This window comes from Ahaetulla prasina, chromosome 2, assembly GCF_028640845.1.
Source record: "Ahaetulla prasina isolate Xishuangbanna chromosome 2, ASM2864084v1, whole genome shotgun sequence".
NCBI classification, from domain to species: domain Eukaryota; kingdom Metazoa; phylum Chordata; class Lepidosauria; order Squamata; family Colubridae; genus Ahaetulla; species Ahaetulla prasina.
The window spans coordinates 271,894,798-271,918,591 of NC_080540.1; the positions used below are offsets into that span (position 1 = coordinate 271,894,798).

General features: G+C 37.3%; 1 protein-coding gene and 1 long non-coding RNA gene across 3 annotated transcripts in view; one reads left to right on the forward strand and one right to left on the reverse strand.

The window, feature by feature from the left end:
• Nucleotides 1-3,936: 3,936 nt before the first annotated feature.
• TENT2 (terminal nucleotidyltransferase 2) overlaps nucleotides 3,937-23,794 on the forward strand; it is a 42,192-nt gene continuing 22,334 nt past the window's right edge. The window contains exons 1-11 of one of the 2 annotated variants that reach the window (XM_058169388.1): nucleotides 3,937-4,188; nucleotides 4,700-4,825; nucleotides 7,676-7,840; nucleotides 8,759-8,875; nucleotides 11,603-11,852; nucleotides 12,635-12,749; nucleotides 12,851-12,942; nucleotides 14,339-14,405; nucleotides 15,388-15,457; nucleotides 20,293-20,369; nucleotides 21,501-21,629. In XM_058169388.1, coding sequence (XP_058025371.1) covers nucleotides 7,713-7,840; nucleotides 8,759-8,875; nucleotides 11,603-11,852; nucleotides 12,635-12,749; nucleotides 12,851-12,942; nucleotides 14,339-14,405; nucleotides 15,388-15,457; nucleotides 20,293-20,369; nucleotides 21,501-21,629 — 1,045 coding nt within the window. In that variant the 5' untranslated portion in view covers nucleotides 3,937-4,188; nucleotides 4,700-4,825; nucleotides 7,676-7,712. The remainder of the gene's footprint in view (nucleotides 4,189-4,699; nucleotides 4,826-7,675; nucleotides 7,841-8,758; nucleotides 8,876-11,602; nucleotides 11,853-12,634; nucleotides 12,750-12,850; nucleotides 12,943-14,338; nucleotides 14,406-15,387; nucleotides 15,458-20,292; nucleotides 20,370-21,500; nucleotides 21,630-23,794) is intronic. The other variant, XM_058169389.1, reaches the window with a different exon arrangement.
• LOC131191354 (uncharacterized) lies at nucleotides 19,512-20,286 on the reverse strand. Its single transcript, XR_009153481.1, has 2 exons — nucleotides 19,918-20,286; nucleotides 19,512-19,810 (listed from the first exon to the last, which is right to left on the reverse strand). It is a non-coding gene; the product is annotated as an uncharacterized LOC131191354 (long non-coding RNA).

The following is a 23,794-nucleotide window of genomic DNA, read 5'->3' on the forward strand; positions in this document are numbered from 1 at the left end:
GCGTGAATGACCGTGCATAAGGCATCCCGGTCAAGGAAGGGGCGCAACTGGCGGACCAAGCGTACTTGGTAAAAAGCCCTCCTGGAGACGGCCGCCAAATGATCGTCAAACGACAGCCGCCCATCCAGGAGGACGCCCAAGTTGCACACCCTTTCCATTGGGGCCAATAACTCGCCCCCGACAGCCAGCTGCGGCTGCAGCTGGCTGTACCGGTGTGCCGGCATCCACAGCCACTCCGTCTTGGAGGGATTGAGCTTGAGTCTGTTTCTCCCCATCCAGACCCGTACGGCTTCCAGACACCGGGACAGCACTTCGACAGCTTCGTTGGGGTGATGAGCTATGAGCTATGCCATGCAGGGACACCCAAGACGGACAGGTCATAGCAGAGAGTTCTGACAAAACGTGATCCACTGAGAAGGAAATGGCAACCCACTCCAGTATCTTTGCCATGAAAACCCCATGGACAGTAGAAAAAGAAAAAAAAATGACGCCAGAAGATGAGCCCCTCAGGTCGGAAGGTGTCCAATATGCTACTGGGGAAGAGCGGAGGGCTAGTACTAGTAGGGCCAGAAAGAATGAAGCGACTGGGCCAAAGCCGAAAGGACGCTCAGCTGTGGATGTATCTGGTGGCGAAAGGAAAATCCGATGCTGTAAAGATTTTTTCTTCATAAGAACCTTGAATGTAAGATCCATGAATCAAGGTAAGCTGGACATGGTCAAACAAGAGATGACAAGACTGAACATTGACATCTTAGGAATCAGAAAACTAAAATGAACAGGAATGGGTGAATTTAATTCAAATGACCATCAAATATACTACTGCGGGCAAGAATCCCTCAGAAGAAATGGAGTAGCCTTCATAATCAATAAAAGAGTAGGAAAAGCAATACTGGGATACAATCCCCAAAATGACAGAATGATCTCAGTTCGAATCAATATCACAGTAGTCCAAGTCTATGCCCCAACCACTGGTGCTGAAGAGGATGAAATTGACCGGTTCTATGAAGCCGTACAGCACCTTATAGAAAAATGATGTCCTTATCATCATGGGGGATTGGAATGCTAAAGTAGGAAGCCAAAAGATAATCAAAATAATAGGCAAGTTTGGCCTTGGAGTACAAAATGAAGCAGGGCACAAGCTGATAGAATTCTGTCAAGATAATACGATGGTCATAGCAAACACTCTTTTCCAATAACCCAAGAGATGACACTACGCATGGACATCAGCAGACGGTCAACATAGAAATCAGATTGACTATGTACTCTGCAGCCAAAAATGGAGAAGCTCTATACAGTCAGTAAAAACAAGACCAGGAGCTGAATGTGGCTCAGATAATGAGCTTCTCCTTGCAAAATTTAGGCTTAAATTGAAGAAAAGCCCCAGACCACTCAGGTATGAACTAAATCATATCCCTGATGAATATACAGTAGAGGTGACAAATGGATTTAAGGAATTAGATCTGATAGACAGAGAGCCTGAAGAACTATGGACGGAGGTTCGCAACATTGTACAAGAGTAGCAACTAAAACCATCTCAAAGAAAAAGGCAAGAAAGCAAAATGGCTGTCTGAGGAAGCTTTGCAAATAGCTGAGGAAAGAAGGGAAGCGAAAGGCAAGGGAGAAAGAGAAAGATACACCCAGTTGAATGTAGAATTCCAGAAAACAGCTAGAAGAATAAGAGTACATTCTTAAATGAACAGTGCAAAGAAATAGAAGAAAACAATAGAATAGGGAGGACCAGAGAACTCTTCAAGAAAACTGGAGATATGAAGGGAACGTTTCATGCAAAGATGGGCATGATAAAGGACCAAAGTGGCAGGGACCTAAGAGAGGCAGAAGAGATTAAGAAGAGGTGGCAAAATTACCCAGAAGAACTATACAAGAAAAAGCTTAGCAGCCCTGATAACCACGATGGGGTGGTCACTGACCTTGAGCCAGACATCCTAGAATGTGAAGTCAAATGAGCTATAGGAAATCTGAGCAACAACAAAGCTAGTGGAGATGACAGTATTCCAGCTGAGCTATTCAAAATCTTAAAAGACGATGCAGTAAAAGTGCTATACTCAATTTGTCAGCAAATTTGGAAAACTCAGCAGTGGCCACAGGATTGGAAAAGGTCAGTTTACATTCCAATTCCAAAGAAAGGCAATGCCAAAGAATGTTCAAACTATCGCACCATTGCACTCATTTCACATGCTAGTAAGGTTATACTTAAAATCCTACAAGCTAGGCTCTGGCAGTATGTGGATCAAGAACTACCAGAAGTACAGGCAGGATTTCGAAGAGGCAGAGGAATTAGAGATCAAAGTGCCAACATACGCTGGATCATGGAGAAAACTAGGAAGTTCCAGAAAAACATCTACTTCTGTTTCATTGACTATGCTAAAGCATTTGATTGTGTGGATCACAACAAATTGTAGCAAGTTCCTAAAGAGATGGGCGTACCAGATCATCTTATTTGTCTCTTGAGAAACCTGTATGCGCGTCAAGAAGCAACAGTGAGAACTGGACACGGAACCACTGATTGGTTCAAAATTGGGAAAGGAGTCCGGCAAGGCTGTATACTATCGCCCTGCCTATTTAACTTATATGCAGAGCACCTCATGAGAAAGGCGGGGCTGGATGAATCAAAAGTTGGAATTAAGATTGCCGGGAGAAATATCAACAACCTTAGATGATACCACTCTTAATGGCAGAAAGCAAAGAGGAACTAAAAAGCCTCTTGATGCGGGTGAAGGAGGAGAGTACAAAAGTTGGCTTGAAACTCAACATTAAGAAAACTAAGATCATGGCATCTGGCCCTCTGAATTTCTGGCAGATAGATGGGAAAGAAATGGAGGTAGTGACAGACTTTATTTTCCTGGGCTCCAAATCACCGCAGATGGGGACTGCAGCCAAGAAATTAAAAGACGCTTGCTCCTGGGGAGAAAAGCTATGGCAAATCTAGACAGCGTACTAAAAAGCAGAGACATCACCCTGCCAACAAAAGTGCGTATAGTCAAGGCTATGGTTTTCCCAGTTGCAATGTATGGCTGTGAAAGTTGGACCATAAGAAAGGCTGAGCGCCAAAGAATTGAGGCCTTTGAACTCTGGTGCTTGAGAAGACTCCTGCGAGTCCCTTGGACTGCAAGGTGAACCAACAAGTCAGTCCTAGAGATCAACCATGACTGCTCTTTAGAAGGCCAGATCCTGAAGATGAAACTGAAATACTTTGGCCACCTAATGAGAAGGAAGGACTCACTGGAGAAGAGCCTGATACTGGGAAAGATTGAGGGCAAAAGAAGAAAGGGATGACAGAGAATGAGGTGGCTGGATGGAGTCACTGAAGCAGTAGCTTAAATGGACTCCAGAGGAGGATGCCAGAGAATAAGAAAGCCTGGAGGAACGTTGTCCATGGGGTCATGATGGGTCGGACACGACTTTGCAACTAACAACTCAGCATTCACATTTAATCATGTGATAAATGATTCACATTTATCACATGATTATGTGATAACAGTTTCAAAACAGTTGATTTAAGAGTTATAAGAAAAAAAATATCTATCATTATAGACTTTCTTAGATCTTTGAACAGGTGGAAACTATTTCTGAATGTTTGCCTAAAATTCGATTGAAGTTCAGCAATCTTGCCATTTTGAAATGAGTGGAATTTTCTGCCCAATGGCAATTGTAATCTCCCTGTTATCTTCGAGGTCTAGTTTATTCTATCGCAGTAAGGGGCCTTTATATCGCTCCAGAACGGTAGTTATTTAGAGATGGAAACTCATGCTAATCCTTTGTAAGATAGGCAGGAGAGTCAAGAGAATTCCTTTCTCCAGGAACCAGGAACATAAAGCCTCCAGAGCGGTCCGACCCGCGTGTTTGAACAAGGGAGCAGTGCCAAAGGCGCATGCGCAGAATGGGATGTCGAAATTTGCGAGGAGCGGAGTGGGAGATTACACAGATTGAGCGTAACAGCGGGGGCTTTTGGAGCGCTTCCGGTCGGAGCGCTTTGCATCCGGGGTAGTCCAAAGCCTCAGCCATAGAGATGGTCCCGTTTAAGGAATTTCCGGCTTACTTCCGGAGAATCCTACCTGCCTTTCTCTTTCTCTCCAGAAAGGAGGGGAAGAAAACAGGATAGGCGGCTGGCCTCGGAAAGCGGGTGGGCCTCGACCCTCAGCCGCTTCTGAATTCTACGCCGTCGTCGGAGTAAGTTAAAACAACCTTCGCGTAGGTTGTAGCCCGGAGCGGACGAGATGAAGAAAGCGCCTCTTGGGCTTCTTTTTGACCGAGCGGGGATCAAGCGAGCGGACTGTTGGGCCTAGAGGGCTTTTGAGAGAAAAGGCAAGAGAGCTTGTTTCTGGGCCGTTGGTTAGGATGTCCTAGGGCCCCTGCCAAGGCGAGGAACTTTCGGCGGGGCATCTGAGAAGAGAGAAATCTGGAGAAAACCGGCCTCAGAAACGGGGATCTTCACGAGGGTCGGGTGGTGGTGATGATGCCTTGGCAGTTCTTGGTGTCCTGCACCGTTTATTGCTATTATTACAAATAACACGTCAGTTCATGGTGGTTTGGGTATAAAAAGATACTTTCTTTTCAGGTACAGTATCTTATACATAGGTTTATGTCGTCTTTACAGTTTGGCAATTGCTTCTAAATTGTCTTAAAAAAGGATGGAGTGTATTTCGAACTTCACCTGAAGAAACTCTCTCTAACTTTGCAGACTGATTCTTTAACCCAAGAAAGATTGGAAAGTGAAGGCGAATGCTTTGCCAAGCCAATAACTGGAAATTCCTGAAAGTTGGTGTGCTGCGTCTTTGATGGATTAGTGCAAAAAAAAAAAAAAAGGGTATCTACTGGCTTTTCTTGCATTTTTGGTTGGTTTTATTGAGGAGGGTGTCTCATTTGGAAAGATTTGGTTTTTCTGGATGTTGATGGAAATCTATAAGAAAATATAAGCAATTTTTAACTAAGAAAAATTGAAAAGCTACTATTGATATATTCTGACAGTAAATGTCCCTAAAATGAAATCAAAGTGATTTAGGAAAAATAATTTACATTAATGATATCTGGTAAGGAAGATGGTTTTAGTTTGATATTTATAATTTTAGTGTATTTGTTTTTACCTCTATTGTACGCAACTGCATAAGAAGGCTTTATTCTTGTATACTTTTCCATAGTTCGTCTTCTATCCGTCTGTGAAATTTGACTTTAAAATTTTCTGAATTGTTAACTATAAACAAATATATAGGAAATTCAATAATTTCAGCATGTTATGTAATTAAATATTTCTTTTTGTCTGATAATTATTTGATAAACTTCAAATGCGCCCCTTCATTATCCATTATCCATCAAAGAAATTTCAGGGGATTTCAGTTCCTGTAATTCTCTAAAAGTGTGACTGTTTGTTATGCTTCTCCGGGATTATGGAAACTGAAGTCAAGACATTTTGAGAACACCAGGTTAGGTAAGTGTTTTTACACTATATACAAATATAAAAATCTCATCGCATTTCCTTTGCCATTTTTAAACCTACAAGATAAGTGATATTTCTGCAAAATTACTGTAGTCCCTGGATAATTTTGAGATGCTATGATCAGAAATATATTGAAAGTCGTTTTTAATATTTCTTTAGCTAGCAAATTGCCAAACTGTTGGCCTTAATGTCCATCATCTTAGAATAAGCTTTATTGAAGATGAATCAAATGAAAACAGTTATCAAAGGGAATCATTGCTTCATTAGCCATTTGTGTATTGAGTGGTGTACTGTGAGTGGCTTACCAAGCATGCAAATGCAAATTATTTCCAAACCTGTTAGCAGTACAAGTTCAACAAAAAGTAGTGAAAATAAATACATACCTTCGTTTCCCTCATCGTGGTAGAAATTATAGGTAAAGGTAAAGATTCCCCTCGCACATACGTGCTAGTTGTTGCCGACTCTAGGGGGGGGGTGCTCATCTCCGTTTCAAAGCCAAAGAGCCAGTGCTGTCCGAAGACGTCTCTGTGGTCATGTGGCCGGCATGACTCAATACCAAAGGCACACGGAACACTGTTACCTTCCCACCAAAGGTGGTCCCTATTTTTTCTACTTGCATTTTTATGTGCTTTCAAAACTGTTAGGTTGACAGAAGCTGATACAAGTAACGGGAGCTCACCCCGTTACACGACAGCACTAGGGATTCGAACCGCCGAGCTGCCGACCTTTTGATCGACAAGCTCAACGTCCTAGCCCCTGAGCCAGCTATTAAAGGTTCAAAGATATTAGATCAATGACATATAGTATATGGCCATCTTCTTTTACACCTGGTATCCCTGCTGTTGGCCATGCTAGCTTGGGCTGTTGGGAGTTGTATCTCAGAACAAGACAGATCCACGAAGGCAGTCCTATTAATAGTTCTTAAATGCAATGTTGAAATTGCCAGGCTCCTGGAAGGCAAATAATAGAGAGGTTCTTGCTTCTCTGCCACATTTGAATTTTTGTGAGCATTAAAATATATATAGGTAGTCAGTCCTTGACTTAAAGTTATAAGTTTAACGAAGTTATAGTGACGCTGAAAGAAGTTACTTATGGCTGGTCACAGCATCTTCATAGTCAACGTATTTGATGATTGTTGCAGCATCCCCATAGTCACGTAATCAAATAATTGTCACAGCATCCCCATGGTCATATTATTAAAATTTGGCAACCAGCAAGCATTTACAATGGTTGCAGCATCCTCGGGTCATGTGATTGCCATTTGTGACCTTTCCTAGTTGGCTTCCGATAACAGTCAGTAGGAGGAGCTGAATTGGCTTAACAATTGCAGTGCTTCATTTAATTGTGGCAAAATGGTCATACAATTGGGAACAATTCAAAAACCGCCTCTCTTAGCAACAGAAATCCTGGTCCCAATTGTCCTAAATCGAAGATTACCTGTAGTCTATTAAAACAAAGTTCTGGGCTACATATATTGTTTGTATGAACTCTCCTCAATGCAGTATGTTTTAACTGTTTGGTTTATTGTTTGTTTTTCGTTTTTTGGTAGCTGCCCTGAGCTGCACAGTAAATGGGCAGAGATATAAATTGATAGCATAAATAAATGTCAATATCAACTTCCTTACAGATTTCTTTTGTATTCAGTGCAGATTTGTGTGTGTGTGTTTGTGATACATTCATGTGCTAGAGAGCAGAATGGAAATATATTTGAGATCTTGCTTGGTCATATTGGTTACCATATATGCCATTTTCTCAATTTCTAAATTTAATAAAGCTTCTGGCATGTATTTTGTAATCAATTAGAGACCAATATAGTTGCAACTCTGTAAAATAGTGTATTTCTATTTTTGGTATTTTTATTCTGAACATCTATGAAAAATAGAATGGAATAGTGGAAATACAGCTTATTGAAGGGATTGTGTTTAAACTCTAATAAAGGGAACTGCTTTGGCTGCATACAAATATAATAGAAAAAGTATTTCAGTATTAATACAGCTATTATAAAAGATAATACAATATTATATAGCTGTATAATTATATAATATAATATAATGCCAAACATGTTAATAGTATTAATACAAAAAATGGTAAATAATATGTACACTTTTCTCAGTAAATATTAATGTAAATATTTTGAGAATATATTTGTCAAAAATCATATCAGTTTATAGTAATTGTGAATAGTTTTTTTTTTTACTTCAGTTTCATTTAAAATTTATATAGGTAGAAGAATACATGTTCACTTATAGCACAGAAGAGCATGTTCCCAAATTCTTCCACTTTGAGTCGTCCACCTTTTCCACTAGAACACCAACGATATAATCTCTTCATTAATCTTCCAGTAAACGTACCTCCAGTTGTCTTTCATCAGCCACTTCAGAGAGCAACGTAAGTTCGGTATCATTTTAATATGAAGTTTATCAGACATACATTTTCAGAAAAAATCATGTGGGGTAGCAAATCTTGAAATGTTGAAAATGCAAATCATTATAGAGAAGTAGTCATATATATGTGTGTGTGCACGTGTGTATGTGTGTATATATATATATTATAAGACTGCATTATAAGGCAAAGTTATGTAATCAGTTTAAACAATTTGTGATTCTTTTATAAAATAGTTAATATTTGTAATTCTAGGTGTTTCTAGGTGATGTGTTTTATAAAAGAATCATAAACTCTGTTAATTATTCAAATAACAGTTTCATTGAATGTGTGTGTAAATAATGTCTGTTTGTCTGTCTGGAAGGCATTTTACAAGTTGAGAAATCCGGTCATAAGTCACTAGGGCTGTGAGACAAGGTATCCACGGGACTAGAAGTGATTTTATGATTCTTTTTTGCGGTGGACATTAAGTGAACGCTGCAGTTGTAAGTGCAAATTAAATGGGTATTTTTTGCAGGCAAAAAAACATTGTGAATCGTGGTCACATGACTATGCAATGCCACGATCAGTCATAAGGTGACTAGTTGCCAAGAGCCACACTTGCAGTCATGTGGCCATGTGGTGGGGTGGTTGCGTTACCATAATCAACAGCAGGGCTATAAAGCACCTGTTCTCTGGCCACTGTAAATGTGAATGATCAATAAGCAACTGGTCATAAGCTGAGGGGCTACCTATAATGGAAAAAGAAAATAAAAAAGCAAAAGAACAAGAAAAAAAAAGCATGAAATAAATGGACCAGAGCTTTAGAAGCATAATAAAATTAAGTAAATTGAAACAAATTTTCAGAGCAACTTTTAATACAGTTCTGGTTTTAAGACCTTGGTAAGTTTCATAAGCAGTAATATCACACTTTAATATCCTTAGAACTCTCGTGAATGGTACTCTTTCAACCATCCCTCCTATTTCACCACCACACTTTGCCTGCCAAAATGATAATCCATCGCATGGACCACCTACACCTATGTTATTCCGGCGCAGAAAGTAAGTAAGATATATAAACGTGACAGGAAGAATTATTTTGTAGAAGCTATGGAACCAATGGCTTGTTTTGTACTTGCTTTTGTATTTGTATTGTTTGTATAGATCCCATTTGGAAATCAAATCGCCAGCTTAATGTATGAAAATGTGCTGCACAGTGATGAGTTTGACAATTTTAGTTTCCAGTTTAGATTAACGATAGCAGGTGTCATATAAAATTAACAAATAATTAATATTGCCTAGTAAGTTTGAAACTAGCAGGTATCATAAGATGAGCCACACATTTCACATTTCATGTGACACTGTATTAAAGATGAACAACCTGAAGCTCCAGAGTTTTCACCATCTTCAATGATTGGAGGTAACCAATTCCAAAAATTTCCACTGAAGTATAATTTTTTAATACAATAAATGGGAAACATTAAATATTAGATACTTTGAAATGAAAACAAATTTAGTTCTAGCTTTGCTCTGGTCCTGTTCTAAGTTTTAAAATGTTTGAATACAGGTAGCAATGGAAATTTTTTGAATTCTCCAGTACTGAGTTAAAAAGAAAAAAGTTTAGAAAAGTTTAGCGCCTCAGTGCATACTGGGACTTAGACATGGTATTACAGGACTAGATCCAGCATGAATGGAGTTTTATTCAGAATGATTCTGTGAAATTTTTTTTCTTTCCCTGTATTCCTTAGAACTTTCATCCTCACAATGTATACTTGGATATTCAAGGCACATAGGGAATCTGAGTTAGTTGCAGGGAAGACTGGTGATAAATTGATTAAATGTTCTTCCATTTCATATGTGAGAAAGTTTCAATGGCTCAGAAGCTATTTCCACATAGAAAGTCCTTCCATTTTTAGAAAAACAAACACTAATTCCAAGTCTGCTTTATTTTAACTTGATGATTACCTCACTGGATAATAGAGGTCTCTCATATGCAAAGTTTGGAGATTTTCATATTGGTATATGGCTCCATTATTGCCTCCATTATTTTTTAAATGGCTGTGTAAGTGTGGCTTGCTTTGTGCTTCTTGTCTTTCTACTAACAATATCAAAAATGTCAGGGAAAGAGTATCAGCTTCCCAGAACCACAAGTCAAAAGTGCTGTGGGAAATGAAATATATAAGCCAAACTGTATCAGAGGAATCCGTATGTGTGTGTGTTTTTAAAAAGGCATTAGTGAGCTAATAACTTCCAGTTATAATACTTGCATGATCCTATATTTTTGTGTAATTTGGATGATGTTAATAGCCAATGGAAATATTTAGAACATAACGTAGGTTAAAATGCAGTTTGTATCTGAACTGATACTTTAATCAAAAGAAAAGAAACCTTTGGCTTAGACTATCAACTTGTACTGAAAATATAGCTCATTGAAAAAAATGTTTTTCTTGTGTAAGCATGAATAGAATTAATGCAGTGTTTAAAAAGTATCTTTATGCTTCTCAAATGCTTGTGCTTTATCTGTTACATTATCAACTACATGTACATGGCATTCAGCTTATTAAGTAACTGAATGATTTGATTATTACAACAGTGAGATATCAAGAATATTTTTTCCAAGCATTTGTTTTGCTTTTAATTGGCCATTTGAATGCTAAGAAAGCCAAATGCCTGAAAATTCACTTGGCTGCATATCTGTTCTCCTTTACTTTGTATCGGGGATTGTAGAGCACTAGCATTTTTATCCTCTACTAAATAGATATGGTCCATAATATTCTTGCTCTGAAGTTTCACTAAAGATCACCTTAAATTACTGCTTATCTATTTTCAGGGGAGTGTCCTTTTATGTAACATTGGTGCATTTTCACATTTTCTGATAAGTAATCCTTGTAATCTCACTAGAGGCCTAATAATTATTATGATTTGTTTGTGGGCTATTGCTTTGTTTCCCAGAGTCACATCAAATAAGTCTTTGTCAAAGCTTTTTTTTCAAAGAGAAGCACCATTGAAATCTTTTTTATGGGCATAAAATTTATCTTGTATGCAGCGACTGCTGCCTTGATTAAAAAATAATGGCAAGATATCCTGTATGAGTGGCAGGAACTTTTGTCAGTATTTCAGTAATTGAAAGTGTGTGAATCTTTATTTTCAGATCACAGAATTCATTAATTAACATAATTAATGCTTGATTAGTATTAAACAAGTCTGTTGTTTATTATGAATATTGTAGTCTAAAAATAATCATATCAAGCTTACTGAGCCTGCTGAAAGCAAGATGTTTTATAATACACAATTGTTGCTTTCATATATAAATATTGTCAAATGAAATAGAGGTTCTTTTTTGCCCAGATCAAACATTTTACTGTCTGTACAATCTAAACCTACACAGACACTTTCTACATTTTGAATGGCGGTTGTGGTAAGTTTTTCCATCTCTTCTATCTTTCTTATCACCCTTTTCACTGGGTACACGTTGGACACAACTTCTCACTAAAGTGCACTTTGTAAGATGTGAACTTATTCTTTTGGATAGGGAGTATTTAAAAAACAGTATGGTTTGTGTAAGCTGGTCTTCATCGGATTAAATTTTCAATAACAAAACTTGTATTTAATCTAGCACTTTTTCATGGGGCACAATTGGGTTCCCTGTTTAAAAGAATTTGGCACATCCTTATAAAGCATAATGTTCAGTTTTGGAATATTCACGTTAATCAGAAGTATTTACAATTGAGGTTTTTGTTGCATATTTTAAGTGGAAAATTGGAATGATCAAATCTTTTATGTTTTTAGGAGGTTGAAAGAAGAGGATGTTCCTTATGAAGTAAAGCGTCAGCGATTTCATTCACCTCATCGTGAATTAACTTCAGCTAACCAGTTAGTGCCTTTAATAGAAGATCATAGTTATTCATTCCCTGGATCAATTTCTTCACCATTATTTCAAGCACATTACATCTCAGATTTAACAGGATGTGTGCCACCTTTACAAGAACCTTCCTTTAATAATGCTATAGAAGCTACACTTCCTGTAGCCAAAGATAAGGTAAGATTGAAAAGAATATTGGTCATAATCAGTGGTGGGATTCAAATAATTTAACAACCGGTTCTCTGCCCTAATGATTTCTTCCAACAACCAGTTCACCAAACTGCTCAGAAAGTTAACAACCAGTTCTCCCAAAGTGGTGCGAACTGACTGAATCCCACCACTGGTCATAATATTGCAAAGTAAGTGTTATAAGTGCAGAATCTCAGGTTGGCTTAATGCACTTCTTACAATTTGACATTTTCTTTAAATTGGAAATGTTAAAAAAAAACAAAACCACACCATCTTCCTAGAGAAGTCTTTTTGTCACTGCCTCCAATCCTAATCAAAGTGGGTGGAAGGAGGCTGTGTTTTGTGCTGCATTAATCTTGCCATCCAGGCTAAGGACTATTATAGTAGCAAAGATTTTCCACTGCTTATTGCTGTATAGCAACAATTTTAAAGGTAAATCTACCAGGTTATCCAAAATCAGTATTCAGTTAGAATAAAACCCAATTTGTTTTTTGATTGTCTTCAACTTCCAGGAATAAATGTTTCTTGGTCTTGTGATTGATGTGCTGCTTCATAGACCTGAAATAATTAACCTTACTCATTAGTATCTAATAAGTATCTAATGATACTTATTAGTATCTAGATAATTTGTTATTTGCAAGACAGATCTAGTATGAACCAGATAAAGTAGGACTGATGACTTTTTATCAAAAAGTTGCCTACATTCAATAAGACTTAAAAAACTGGATTAATATTTATACATTTAATGTAAGTTTTTTTTATACATAAAGTTAAGTCAGCAAGTACTGGAGTTATTTCAAGCATGTCAACAACAAACCTACGACTTGAACAAAAAAGAGCTTTGCCGGACTCAACTCCAAAGGGAAATTCAGCAGATCTTTCCAAGTATGTTGCAATTCTGTATATTTATTATTCTATATTTAAATTTTTGGTATTTGAGTTCTTTCAAAGAAGAACATAATTTTTAAATTATTTTTGCTTTGCAGATAGTAGGCTCTTTTTGGTTGGATCTTCACTGAATGGATTTGGTACTCGTAGCAGTGATGGTGATTTGTGCCTAGTGGTTAAAGAGGAGCCAGTAAGTACAGGAAAAAAAAATATAAATATCCATATTTTTTTTAAGAGAGAGTAGTGAAAGGGAGATAAATATAGAAGAACAAGTAAAACTAGTTTCTAAAAAATCAAATTTATCGATAAGGTGTAAGTTGAGCTTGTGCAAAGTATTCATTGAAAATAGCTATTCATTCAAATGAGTATTCTAATGATTTTGAAGTAACACTTCGGCAAGAAAATAGAAAAATAAAAGCGATGTTAATATATTACCCTATTTCTGTTGGATATACAGTATAAGAATTCTCCATGGCCATGCTTGCATGATTTGTATAAATTTTCTTGTTTACATGATGGAAATACTTTTCCATCTAAGAAAAACTGCCTTACTGCAGCCACAACTTTTTAAGATGACAAGAAGGACACATCCTGCATGCTGCTTTTTCTGTAACAAAAATAAGACAATTAGTGGGGTGAGCTCTGCAATTTTAAAGAAGCTGTGTCCTTGCAAAAATGGAAAATAAAACCCCGCCAGATAATTTGAAAGAAATCACTTTAAGTTTAAAGGGTGGTTTGGTGCATTACATGCTACATTAGTTTTAATAACATTTTTAGAAGGCATTCACATCAGTAGTAAAAGCCACTAATAAATGACTTTTGAAACAATAATTATGCAAATACGCTTCATATAGAGGGTTCAGTTTATATACTAAGAAATACTGCCTAACTATGGGTTCTGATTTAATTCCATTTGTCTGTTTTGTTGTTTGGATTTTGAAATAGTGTGTGAGTGTGACAAATAGCTTGAAGCAAATTTGGGAAGGGGACTATGAAATACCACTTAAATGATTTATATAGTCATTAGACTTATTTTTAGAGAGACATGGATACTATTATTAACAAAAGGAAATGCTTGGATAGTTGTAAAAGAGATTAGGAAGAATTGAGCTCTATTCTCTATTTACTATTGATCCAAACAATTGTTATAATCCCAATACAATAGAACGTGGCAAAAATTACCTTTCTTTAATGGCTGTCTTTTACAAGCTCCTACATTTTGATAAATGAAATTATTGTGTGTGTATGTCCATGTGTGTTTTAAACTCAGTCTAACACTATCTGGAATTCCAAATGTATTGATTGCCCATCATTCTAAATTTTCTTGGGACTTTACATGATAGAAAAAAAACTCCTGGTATAGTGGTTCAGCTTTAGCACATGGGCTGCTCTAAGAGTTGGACCTTGGAGGTTGTTCCTGCTGTCCTATAATGAACAAAGTGGTTTCATCTTCTGGGTTTACTCCTTTTCTTTCTCACTTCATGCATTCATTTGGTGAAATGTTTCCACTTTTCAGAGTGTTCTACCATATATATGTCTAAACATTATTAAACATTATTAAAACATTAATGACTAATTTATTTCAGATGAATCAGAAGACTGAAGCAAGACACATACTCAGCGTACTCCAAAAACACTTCTGTAGAAAGCTTTGTAAGTTCTAGACTATGTTTAATGAGATGAATATTGTTAATTTGTTTATGGTGTTTTAGTAAATGAAATTTCAAGCTAAAACAAATTTTTAAACTCTGCACATTTCAGATATAATCCCAGAGAAGTGTTTTGGACCTTGCATAAATAAGATCACCACTTTTTTTGTTTTTGTTTATTAAAGCAGACAATCTCTTTTATGTCAGTTTGAGAGAGATGGTGATGCTGTCTTAATTAATTTAATTATTAAAGCATCATGTATTTACACTGACTGTTAAGGCAGAATCCTGTACAAAGTCATGTTTTTATGAATAGCAGTGATGCACTGAGCTCTCTTAAGTTATTTGTGTGTGTGTATGTGCACACACAAAGTTTATTTGCAGACTATACAGAGTTCTTTTGTGAGGGAAATGGGCAGTTTCTAAATTAGATGGATGGATGGATTGTGGATAGATAGCCTGAAGCACTTCTGAATAATTTTCAAAACATGCAATCCAATTTGCTGTATTGATTGATATTTCTATGCTGCTTCAATCATATATTCTTTGATAATAAAAAACATACAATTATAGCTGTTACAATAAAGATTAAGTTAAGAATCTCATAGTCAGTAAAATACAATAGCAGCAACCCACAATACCTAAAGATACAAAGATCTAGCAATGTAATATAATTTCCTCTTGAAAGTCAGTCATGGAAAATATGTGGTCACTAAGATTCAATGATTTCATGGCACATAATCCAAGCAGAAAGGGGGTCATCCATTCATTTAGAAAATCTCTACAAATTGAATAAAAACCCTGCCAGAAACGATGCAGTAGAGCCTAAGAAGTTCTATGCAATAAAATCACTAATTAAATTTTATCTATTTATTTAATTACATCTGAGCAACATGAAACTGTATAGGAAATATGTTCTGATAAATTTCCTGCTGCAAAATAGCATTTATATTGGATGTTACAAGAGTTTTTCATTTTCTTTACAGCAAGTTATATTGAGAGACCTCAACTGATCCGAGCAAAAGTGCCAATAGTAAAGTTCAGGGATAAAGTCAGGCAAGTAACTGCAATTACCATTATTTTTTCATATATTCATTTAGACAGGGTGGGCTTACTAGTATGGGACATGTTTCTTAGAGTTTTCCTATCAATCTGCCATTTGTTTTCTCATTGGTATAGTAATGGTGACAATCAGTTGCAAAAGTTATAGTGAATTCCATTATTTCAGTGAAGTTTAAAGATTTTTTTTTCTGATATTTTGTCTCTGTGCATGCTTTTATTAGTAGAGAAGTGGCTGAAGTTGCAATGGCTGATCCAGTCCAAGCAATAAAGCTAGTTCCATTTACTATTTTAACAGAATTCAAAATAAAAAATGGGGAACTTGTGGCCTCCCACATACTACTAACTCCCACTAGCCCAGTATCATGCCCAGAAATACACTGCAAATAGTGAGAGCAAATTAGAGAGTGGAACTATGTAGCAAGAAAGCTTTATGATGCTGGATGCATCTAGGCCGTGTCATTTAATGGGGTGAAAATTATTTTTTGCAATTTTTTCAGTTAGGGATTCTAAAAATACGTTTTTACACCAAGAATTCAAATCTGTTATTTTTGCAATTGCACAATGTTTAGCTTGGTATGGTAAATCCACATCTGATTATATACCCCACAAAAGTGTCTTGTAACCCAAGTACTATTATCTTCTCAAAATTTTACCTTGTGCTACAAAAATTAGTTTTTTTCTGCATAAATCTTACCTAGCTAAGCAAAAAATAATCTATGCGATCATAAACTAACATCAGAAAGCAATTATCTGTAATTAACTGAGTTACAAAAATGTTTAAGCAAGTTTCATCAAGTCTTGTTTTGATTTGTTCTTAGACATCAGCCACCAACTTGCTTCTTGGCCTCTGATATAACCCTCATGTTTCTCATGTGTATACACGTTGCTTGCTGCCTCTGTAACCTGTTTCATACATCCCTCTATTGATTGGGCATGACAGAGCCACTGTGGTACTTGTATTGGTTCGTCAATGAACTTCTTTATTTCCACTACAGGCTGTTTACACGTCAAGGATGGCTCATATACACCTTCAGACCAGTTAATCAGTTTCAACAGAGTGGGGCTGTGGTGCTGATTAAAGGCGTTTTTCTTGCACATACATAAAAATCTCCTAGCACTTCATTGTCTGCACCCCTCAAGTAATTTATTTATTTATTATTTATTTATTTATTCATATTTTTATACCGCCCTTCTCCGAAGACTCAGGGCGGTGTACAGCCCTGAGTAATTATCTTTTGCACACCAGCTCTCCTCTCTTGAATGTCATCTGAACACAAGAGTGTCTGGATTATCATTTCACTGAAAGTGTACCATGCTGAGGGCTGAATGGTTGGCAAAATAGCATCTACTACAGCCTTCTTTTGCAGTCTGACTTGCTGCAGCTAGAACATGACACCAGTCTTCAATCCAGGAATGTTTTACTTGGATGTTGAACCAGCAAGGGTAGTACACACTAATGATGTATTCGACTATCATTCTTAAGTTTTGGAGAATTTGCTTTTAAAGCCATGTTTTGAAGCCCATATTCAACAAAGCCTATTTGCAGTTGTAAACCAATGTGAGTGGCTTATGTGGCCAATTTCCAGAAGAGCCGGATCTGTGGGAAGTTCTCCTGTCCTTATTGCCTGTGATCCTATATCCATATGCTTAATCAGTAGAGTGATCCTTTCAACACTGTCGCTCAGTGAAATGAGAGTCTCACCAATTAAAACTCTGGTGAATGAAAAATCAGTGTCAAGTTCTGTTGCAGTGTCTAGCATGTTGCCAATTTTACCTCCCCATTTGTTGTTAGACAAGGTCTTCTCATACAATTTTGTGATTAAATGTCATAGGGGTAACTCATTCATGTGGAGTGCACACACCAACCAGATCAACATCCGGTCAAGCTTAACCTCTACTCAGTGCATGGCACCACCTTCACAGCCCGTATTAACATTTGTAGAATCTCCTTCAATGGTTTCAAGCTTTTGTCAATGCCTTTCTTCTTCATACACCAGATTATCTGTAGTTGCTTGAGCAGGTTTTCCTGTTTTTGAGTCTTTCTTTGGAGTGAAATGATAAAGATATCTTCCACCTGGCTCAGTGCAAACATAATAATGTTCTTCTTTGATGGTACTGGGGAATTGCTGGTCTGAATTGTTTGCTTTCAGCACTACTTTAGTTACATCTATATGGCTGTCAAAGAAGATGCATTCTATTTCACCATTCTTACATAGTTCATCAAATTCTTGATCTAGGAACTTCATAATTTTTTCCTGGGCTCTCTTGACTTTATTGTGGTCAACTACAAGTCTTTTGTCTTCTTTGGTGTTCAACTCAGCATCTGTGAAAGTGGCTGTGGTAATGGCAGCAGTGGCACATAGACCAACACCGTATCTTATGCTCTCCATAGTGATCTATTTTATTTTAATCTATTGTATTCTGTCTTTTCTTTTGAAGTAGAGGGTACATGTGTTTGGTCTAAGGTCTCTTCATAACTTCAATCACATTCTTCTTCATCTTCAGCATCAGTCTTCTGTCCTTCATTTTCATCAAAAGAGATAATTACTTCATTTGTCCGTATCAAAATGTCTGGAATACTTCTCTGCTTATATTTGGCTCTCATCGTCTTGCCACTTTGGTCTTTTGACTACTCATTTCCGCTCGGACACATCTGGCAAACCAGTTTGGTGCAATCCAAAAGAACCAATCTTGTCTCTGACCTTTAACAAAAGCAAGTTCCTTCAGTGGTATCTTCATCTCTTTAGGCCAGGTAGAGTTAATGTGAGGTTTTTTGCAGCCAGCAGGGCAGCCGAATTTGACACACTGAACAATTTGACACTTGCTGTTGAGGATGTCAAACAGTTTATCAAGTTTCACAGTGAAAGTTGTTTGACATCTTTCCTCTATTAAGAGATACGTTTTTGGCTTGATCCCAGCTCTCTTGGATCTTGTTCAAGATTATCATTTGTGAATTTACAACAGGTCACAAAAGAACTGTTCGCTTGTTGCACTTTTCAAGCATTTTTGGATATATTTCTCTTGCAAGACTGGCTGCTAGGTAGTTTCTAGCATCATCACTACTTTTTTCTCTTAACAGTAGGCCATATTGAGAATGTTTCACAGTGTTGGAGTTCAGACAGCAACAAGTCTCTGCTAGTTCCGATTAGGTGACTCATATGAGTGAAAGTTCCCAATCTTGTTCTTTTTTTAGAAGTCATTACTCACAGGAAATGAGGCCAGCAGTATTAACACTCTCAGACAAAATAACATTTAACAAAAAGAGAAAGACAGCTGAACCTGTGAAATGAAGCAAACAAAAGGTTAAAAAGTTATATTTATGAAGTTACTTACCAAGCACATCTAAATTATATTAAAGTAACCAGAATATCTTTACAATCCCCAAGGCATGTCACAACTTTTGAGCACCTCTAATGTTTGGAAATTGAAAAACTTGATACACCCTAAATCACGTAACTTGGTCAGCCAGCCCCTGAGACAAACCCAGAGACCTTTGCTGCTATGCTGCTCTTTTCTATCTCTCAGCCTATATGTGGCGGTCACACCTTGGACTTTTGAGCAGTGGAGTATTGATATGGGACCATAGGAAATTACTTGAAGGGTCACCACCTCAGTTTCTGGGAGCAAAAGATTGGTATTTATCCTTCCATTATCAAATACTCTAATAACATATGTATATTTACATTTTGTGAGTCCTCACTACTTTTAAAACCACCTCTTGTGTGAATAAGAAAGAGATTGCGGTATCCTACCTATTCCCCAGTATGTCTGTATCTGATCATCTTACCAATTAAATGTTTTTCCTGCTGTTGATCAGTAGTTTATAGGCTTGGCCAAATTATCAGCAGAACAATACACTGACTTGTTTGTTTTTGAGCATTTTGGCTACTCCAGAGTCTGTCAGGATTTCCTGATTGTCTCACTAGCAGATTTTGTACCTTTCTTATAACTTGCTATTTCTCAAAGGTTTGATTAGCAACTACGATCAATGCATTGTACTCATTTTAATTATATTCAGTTGTTCAAGCTCTTCTACAATTCATTAGAATCTGTTTTCCCCAAGACCTTGATAAATGATGTGTCTGCTTAAATAAATGGCTTCCTAAGAAGCAACACTTAATTGTCGCCTGGTCTCAGCAGTAGCTCATTTAAAACAGCAGTGCCTTTGAGCAAAAGCCAAGTGCATTTCTTTTACCACTCAGTATCGATGGTCCAATTGTGCAGTCTAGAATTCATAGGCAGAGCAAAGAGTGCCTAAGGTAAGCTGGCATGCTAATTTTACTATCGATCCCACATACTTACATAAATAGTCACTCACTTCAATACCTAAAATACAGTGTTTTGCAACTGGACATGAATAGAGGACTTCATGATATAATTTTTTCCCCATTATGATCATGTACAGTATCAAATACTCATGTTAAAAGAGAATGCAGAGATACACTTAAATGGACAAAATACTGATTTTTGTGATTGGCTTTTGGAATCCCAGGCTTTTCAATACTATACTTTTTCCACCATCGGAGCATCCATGTTCAAATGCTTGAAAGAAAACTTCATTCCTAGTGAAGTGGGACATCTATCATCCTAATAAGTATATGGGGGTTGTTGCCCAATTCCTAATAGGCAGTACAGGGAGCAAAGCCAAAGAATTGGAGGGTTTTAGGGATGCCAAATATTGAAAAGACTATCTCTAGGTATTGTTATTCTACTACAGAGAATTATTTATCCTGAAAAAAAGGTTTTCCCTTCAATATTTTTAATGTAATACAATTTGGATTTGTTTGTATAAAGTACTAGTGCAAATTGAATTTGTTTTTTTCTCCTAGCTGTATGGATTTTGACTTGAATGTAAACAATGTTGCAGGAATAAGAAATACATTCCTTCTGAGAACCTATGCATACAGTAAGTAGTTTACTCTTTGTATCATAGATTGGGTTCTTTCTAGTATCCTTACTTCCTATGAAAACTGAGATACTTGGTTACCTAAAATTTTGGCGCCAGACATGCAAACTTGAGAGAAACCATCATACTGAAAAACCAAGCAAACGTGATGATGGTTGTAAAGAACATGTCTGAATTCTAATACAGGTAGTCCTCAAACTTACAACCATTCGTTTAATAAATCATGGCTTCTCCCATTGACTTTGCTTGTTGGAACTCCCTTGGGAAGGTCACAAATGGTGATCACATGATACCAGGAAGCTGCAACCATCATAAATACATGGCAATTGCCAAATGCCCAAATTTTGATTGTGTGACTGCGGGAATACTGTGGCAGTCATAAGTGTGAGACTTGTAAGTCACTTTTTTCATTACCACTGTAACTGAATGGTTGCTAAATGAATGGTTGTAAGGACTAGAATAGCACTGGTAAACAATGTGGCACTTAATATAATGGGGTTTTTTTTTTGTCCCAAAATGCTCATAGTTCCTAAATTTAAATAATATTAAATAATATTAGGGGATGGCAGAGAGAGATTCAGGTTTTTAGCTGTATTTACTTTAGTTAAGAAGCTCTAATACTTTGGCTGCCAAATGAGAAGAGGGGGCTCATTGGGAAAGACCCTGATATTGGGAAAGATTGAAGGCAAAAGGAGAAGGGGATGGCAGATGTTGAGATGTTTAGATAGTGTCATTGACACAGTGGGCATGAGTTTGTGCAGACTCAGGGAGATAATGGAGGATGGGGCTGGGGGCTGGCATACTATGATCCATGAGGTTGTGAAGTGTCGGACATGACTTAGTGACTGAACAACAACAAACATATATTCAGTTAAGAAAAAGTATTTTGGGGTGAAGCTATGAAAATGGTAGACAGAATAGATTCTCGTAGATAGGAAGAGCTTCTAATGTAATAAAGAAGGGCAAAACTATTTTAAAAGCAAAATATTTTTAGCATCCATAACCCTAATAATGATACATGAATATGTGCTCTAGTTGAGAGGTCAGTCTTGAATTAAACTGTATATAGCCATTCTCACTGAATAACCATGTAAGTGTTCTGCCTGTCAACATTTTATTTCTTGTTTATAGTTGAGAACCGAGTACGTCCATTAGCGCTGGTTGTAAAGAAATGGGCAAGCTTTCATGGTATAAATGATGCCAGCCGAGGCACTTTAAACAGCTATAGTCTTGTGTTGATGGTTTTGCACTATTTACAAAGTAAGTACTCGCTGAACTTTTCAAATGACTTTTGCCCTGAATATAGCACTTGTCAAATTCTCTTCTTAGAATCAGTTGTTAAGAAACTGCTAGTGATGCCTCTAGGTAAAATATTTGCTTTTGCTTTAATATTTTCACTTGCGCCAAGTTTTTGATGCATGAAAAGTGTTCTCTGTAAAACATGCATATTTATGAAAAATACTGAAACAGTCTGTAATATAATCACTTAGATTTCTTGCTGTTTCTTAAATACAGTAGAAAACAAATTTAAAAAATCAGTCATTAACATTGTTTTATTAGCTGTTAATATTAATATTAATTGCTAAACATTAATAGTTAACCTTAACTACTTTAACATTCTTCTAACTGACTATTTTAAATATTTAAAAAGCAATTGCTGCCATAAATTATTGTAGTTTTCGGTTTCAAGCTTTGTTTATCAGGAATTCTATGATGAACAAAAACTGAATGGATGAGGATATACAGTATAACCATCATTAAACTTTTATAACAGACAAGAAAAACTTGATCTTACTGTATGTGTAAATTATTTTAAGAGAAATATATGTGCACAGATCCCGAGCTCATTGGAAAAAGGACAAGATAAAATTATGCTAATCATTTTCAGATTCTGTTTGTAGTTGTGTTTTTCAGCTATGATAATTATAATTAGGCATTAGGGAAATAAAAACGGGATTCTTTTTTAAAAAGTTGTATTTATATTACTGTAGAAACTTCTCTTAGATATTATAATGTGATAAGTTATTATCATTAACTTTAAGCTATACATTATAATAGTTTATAATATACAAATAGGGACGCGGTGGCTCAGGGGCTAGGACGTTGAGTTTGTCGATTGAAAGGTCGGCAGCTCAGCGGTTCGAATCCCTAGTGCTGCTGTGTAACGGGGTGAGCTCCCATTATTTGTCCCAGCTTCTGCCAACCTAGCAGTTTCGAAAGCATGTAAAAATGCAAGTAGAAAAAATAGGGACCACCTTTGGTGGGAAGGTAACAGTGTTCCGTGCGCCTTTGGCGTTGAGTCATGCCGGCCACATGACCACGAAGACGTCTTCGGACAGTGCTGCCTCTTCGGCTTTGAAACGGAGATGAGCACCACCCCCTAGAGTCGGCAAAGACTAGCACGTATGTGCGAGGGGAACCTTTACCTTTACTTAATATACAAATAGTCCTCAAGATATGAATGGTCACTTAATGGCTTAATGGCTGTTAGAAATTACAAATCCCCCAAAAGCTACTTACAACCCTGTTTTGAAGTTATGGTTGGTGCAACACCCCAGCAGATCACAAAAATGCTGTAGCGGCCCTGCCCTCCCTCCCCTGATCCCACGCTGCTGGGTTCCTGCAGGCCTTGGGTCTATTCCCCACATTCTTATTACCCGGTGCAGATTTACCTTTTGAAGATATCCAGACTTCATGATGGGGAAGGAGTTCGGGTCAACGGGACAGCTCGTTGTGGCCGACTTGCCCCAGTTAACTCGCCCCAGCTGTCTCATCATGGCTGACTCTCTACGGCCAGCTCGTCACAGGACAATTCACTGGAGGACAACTTGCCACAGGACAATTCAATGCGGGATAACTCAAGAGAAAGCCAACTAGAATTGCACCCTGAGTACTTTTAACTTGAGAGGATTTAAACCTAAAGCAAGACAGGACCCACTGAAATTGTCCCTCTCTTGAGTTATCCTATTCTGAATTGTTATACAGTGAATTGTCCCATGGTGAGTTGGCTGTGGTGAGTTGTACAGGGTAAGATGGCTTGGGCAAATCAGCCATGGCGAGTTGACCTAAACTTTACCTGGGCCATGTGGCTATTTTCCAATCATTTTCAGCAGCTCTGAAATTACTTGTCCCTCACTTACACAGCAATCATCATCCAAGAAGTGGATGCTGTTTGGGTACACCTGTAAGGAATTGTGGGCACACTGAAAATAATGGTTAGGTCCAGAAGGCAGCCACACAGCCAGGGATGGGTGGCCTTCCCTCCATCCCCAAAATGAGCCTGGAGATCTTCAAAAGGTAAATTAGAAGGAAAGTGTTGGGCTCAGTGGGGTTGGAATTAGGCTTAAGGTCTGCAGGGAAGTGGTGGAAGGGTGAAAGGCCCTTAATGGACTCAGTGTAAAGAGAAAGGCCTGCAGAAACCTGGT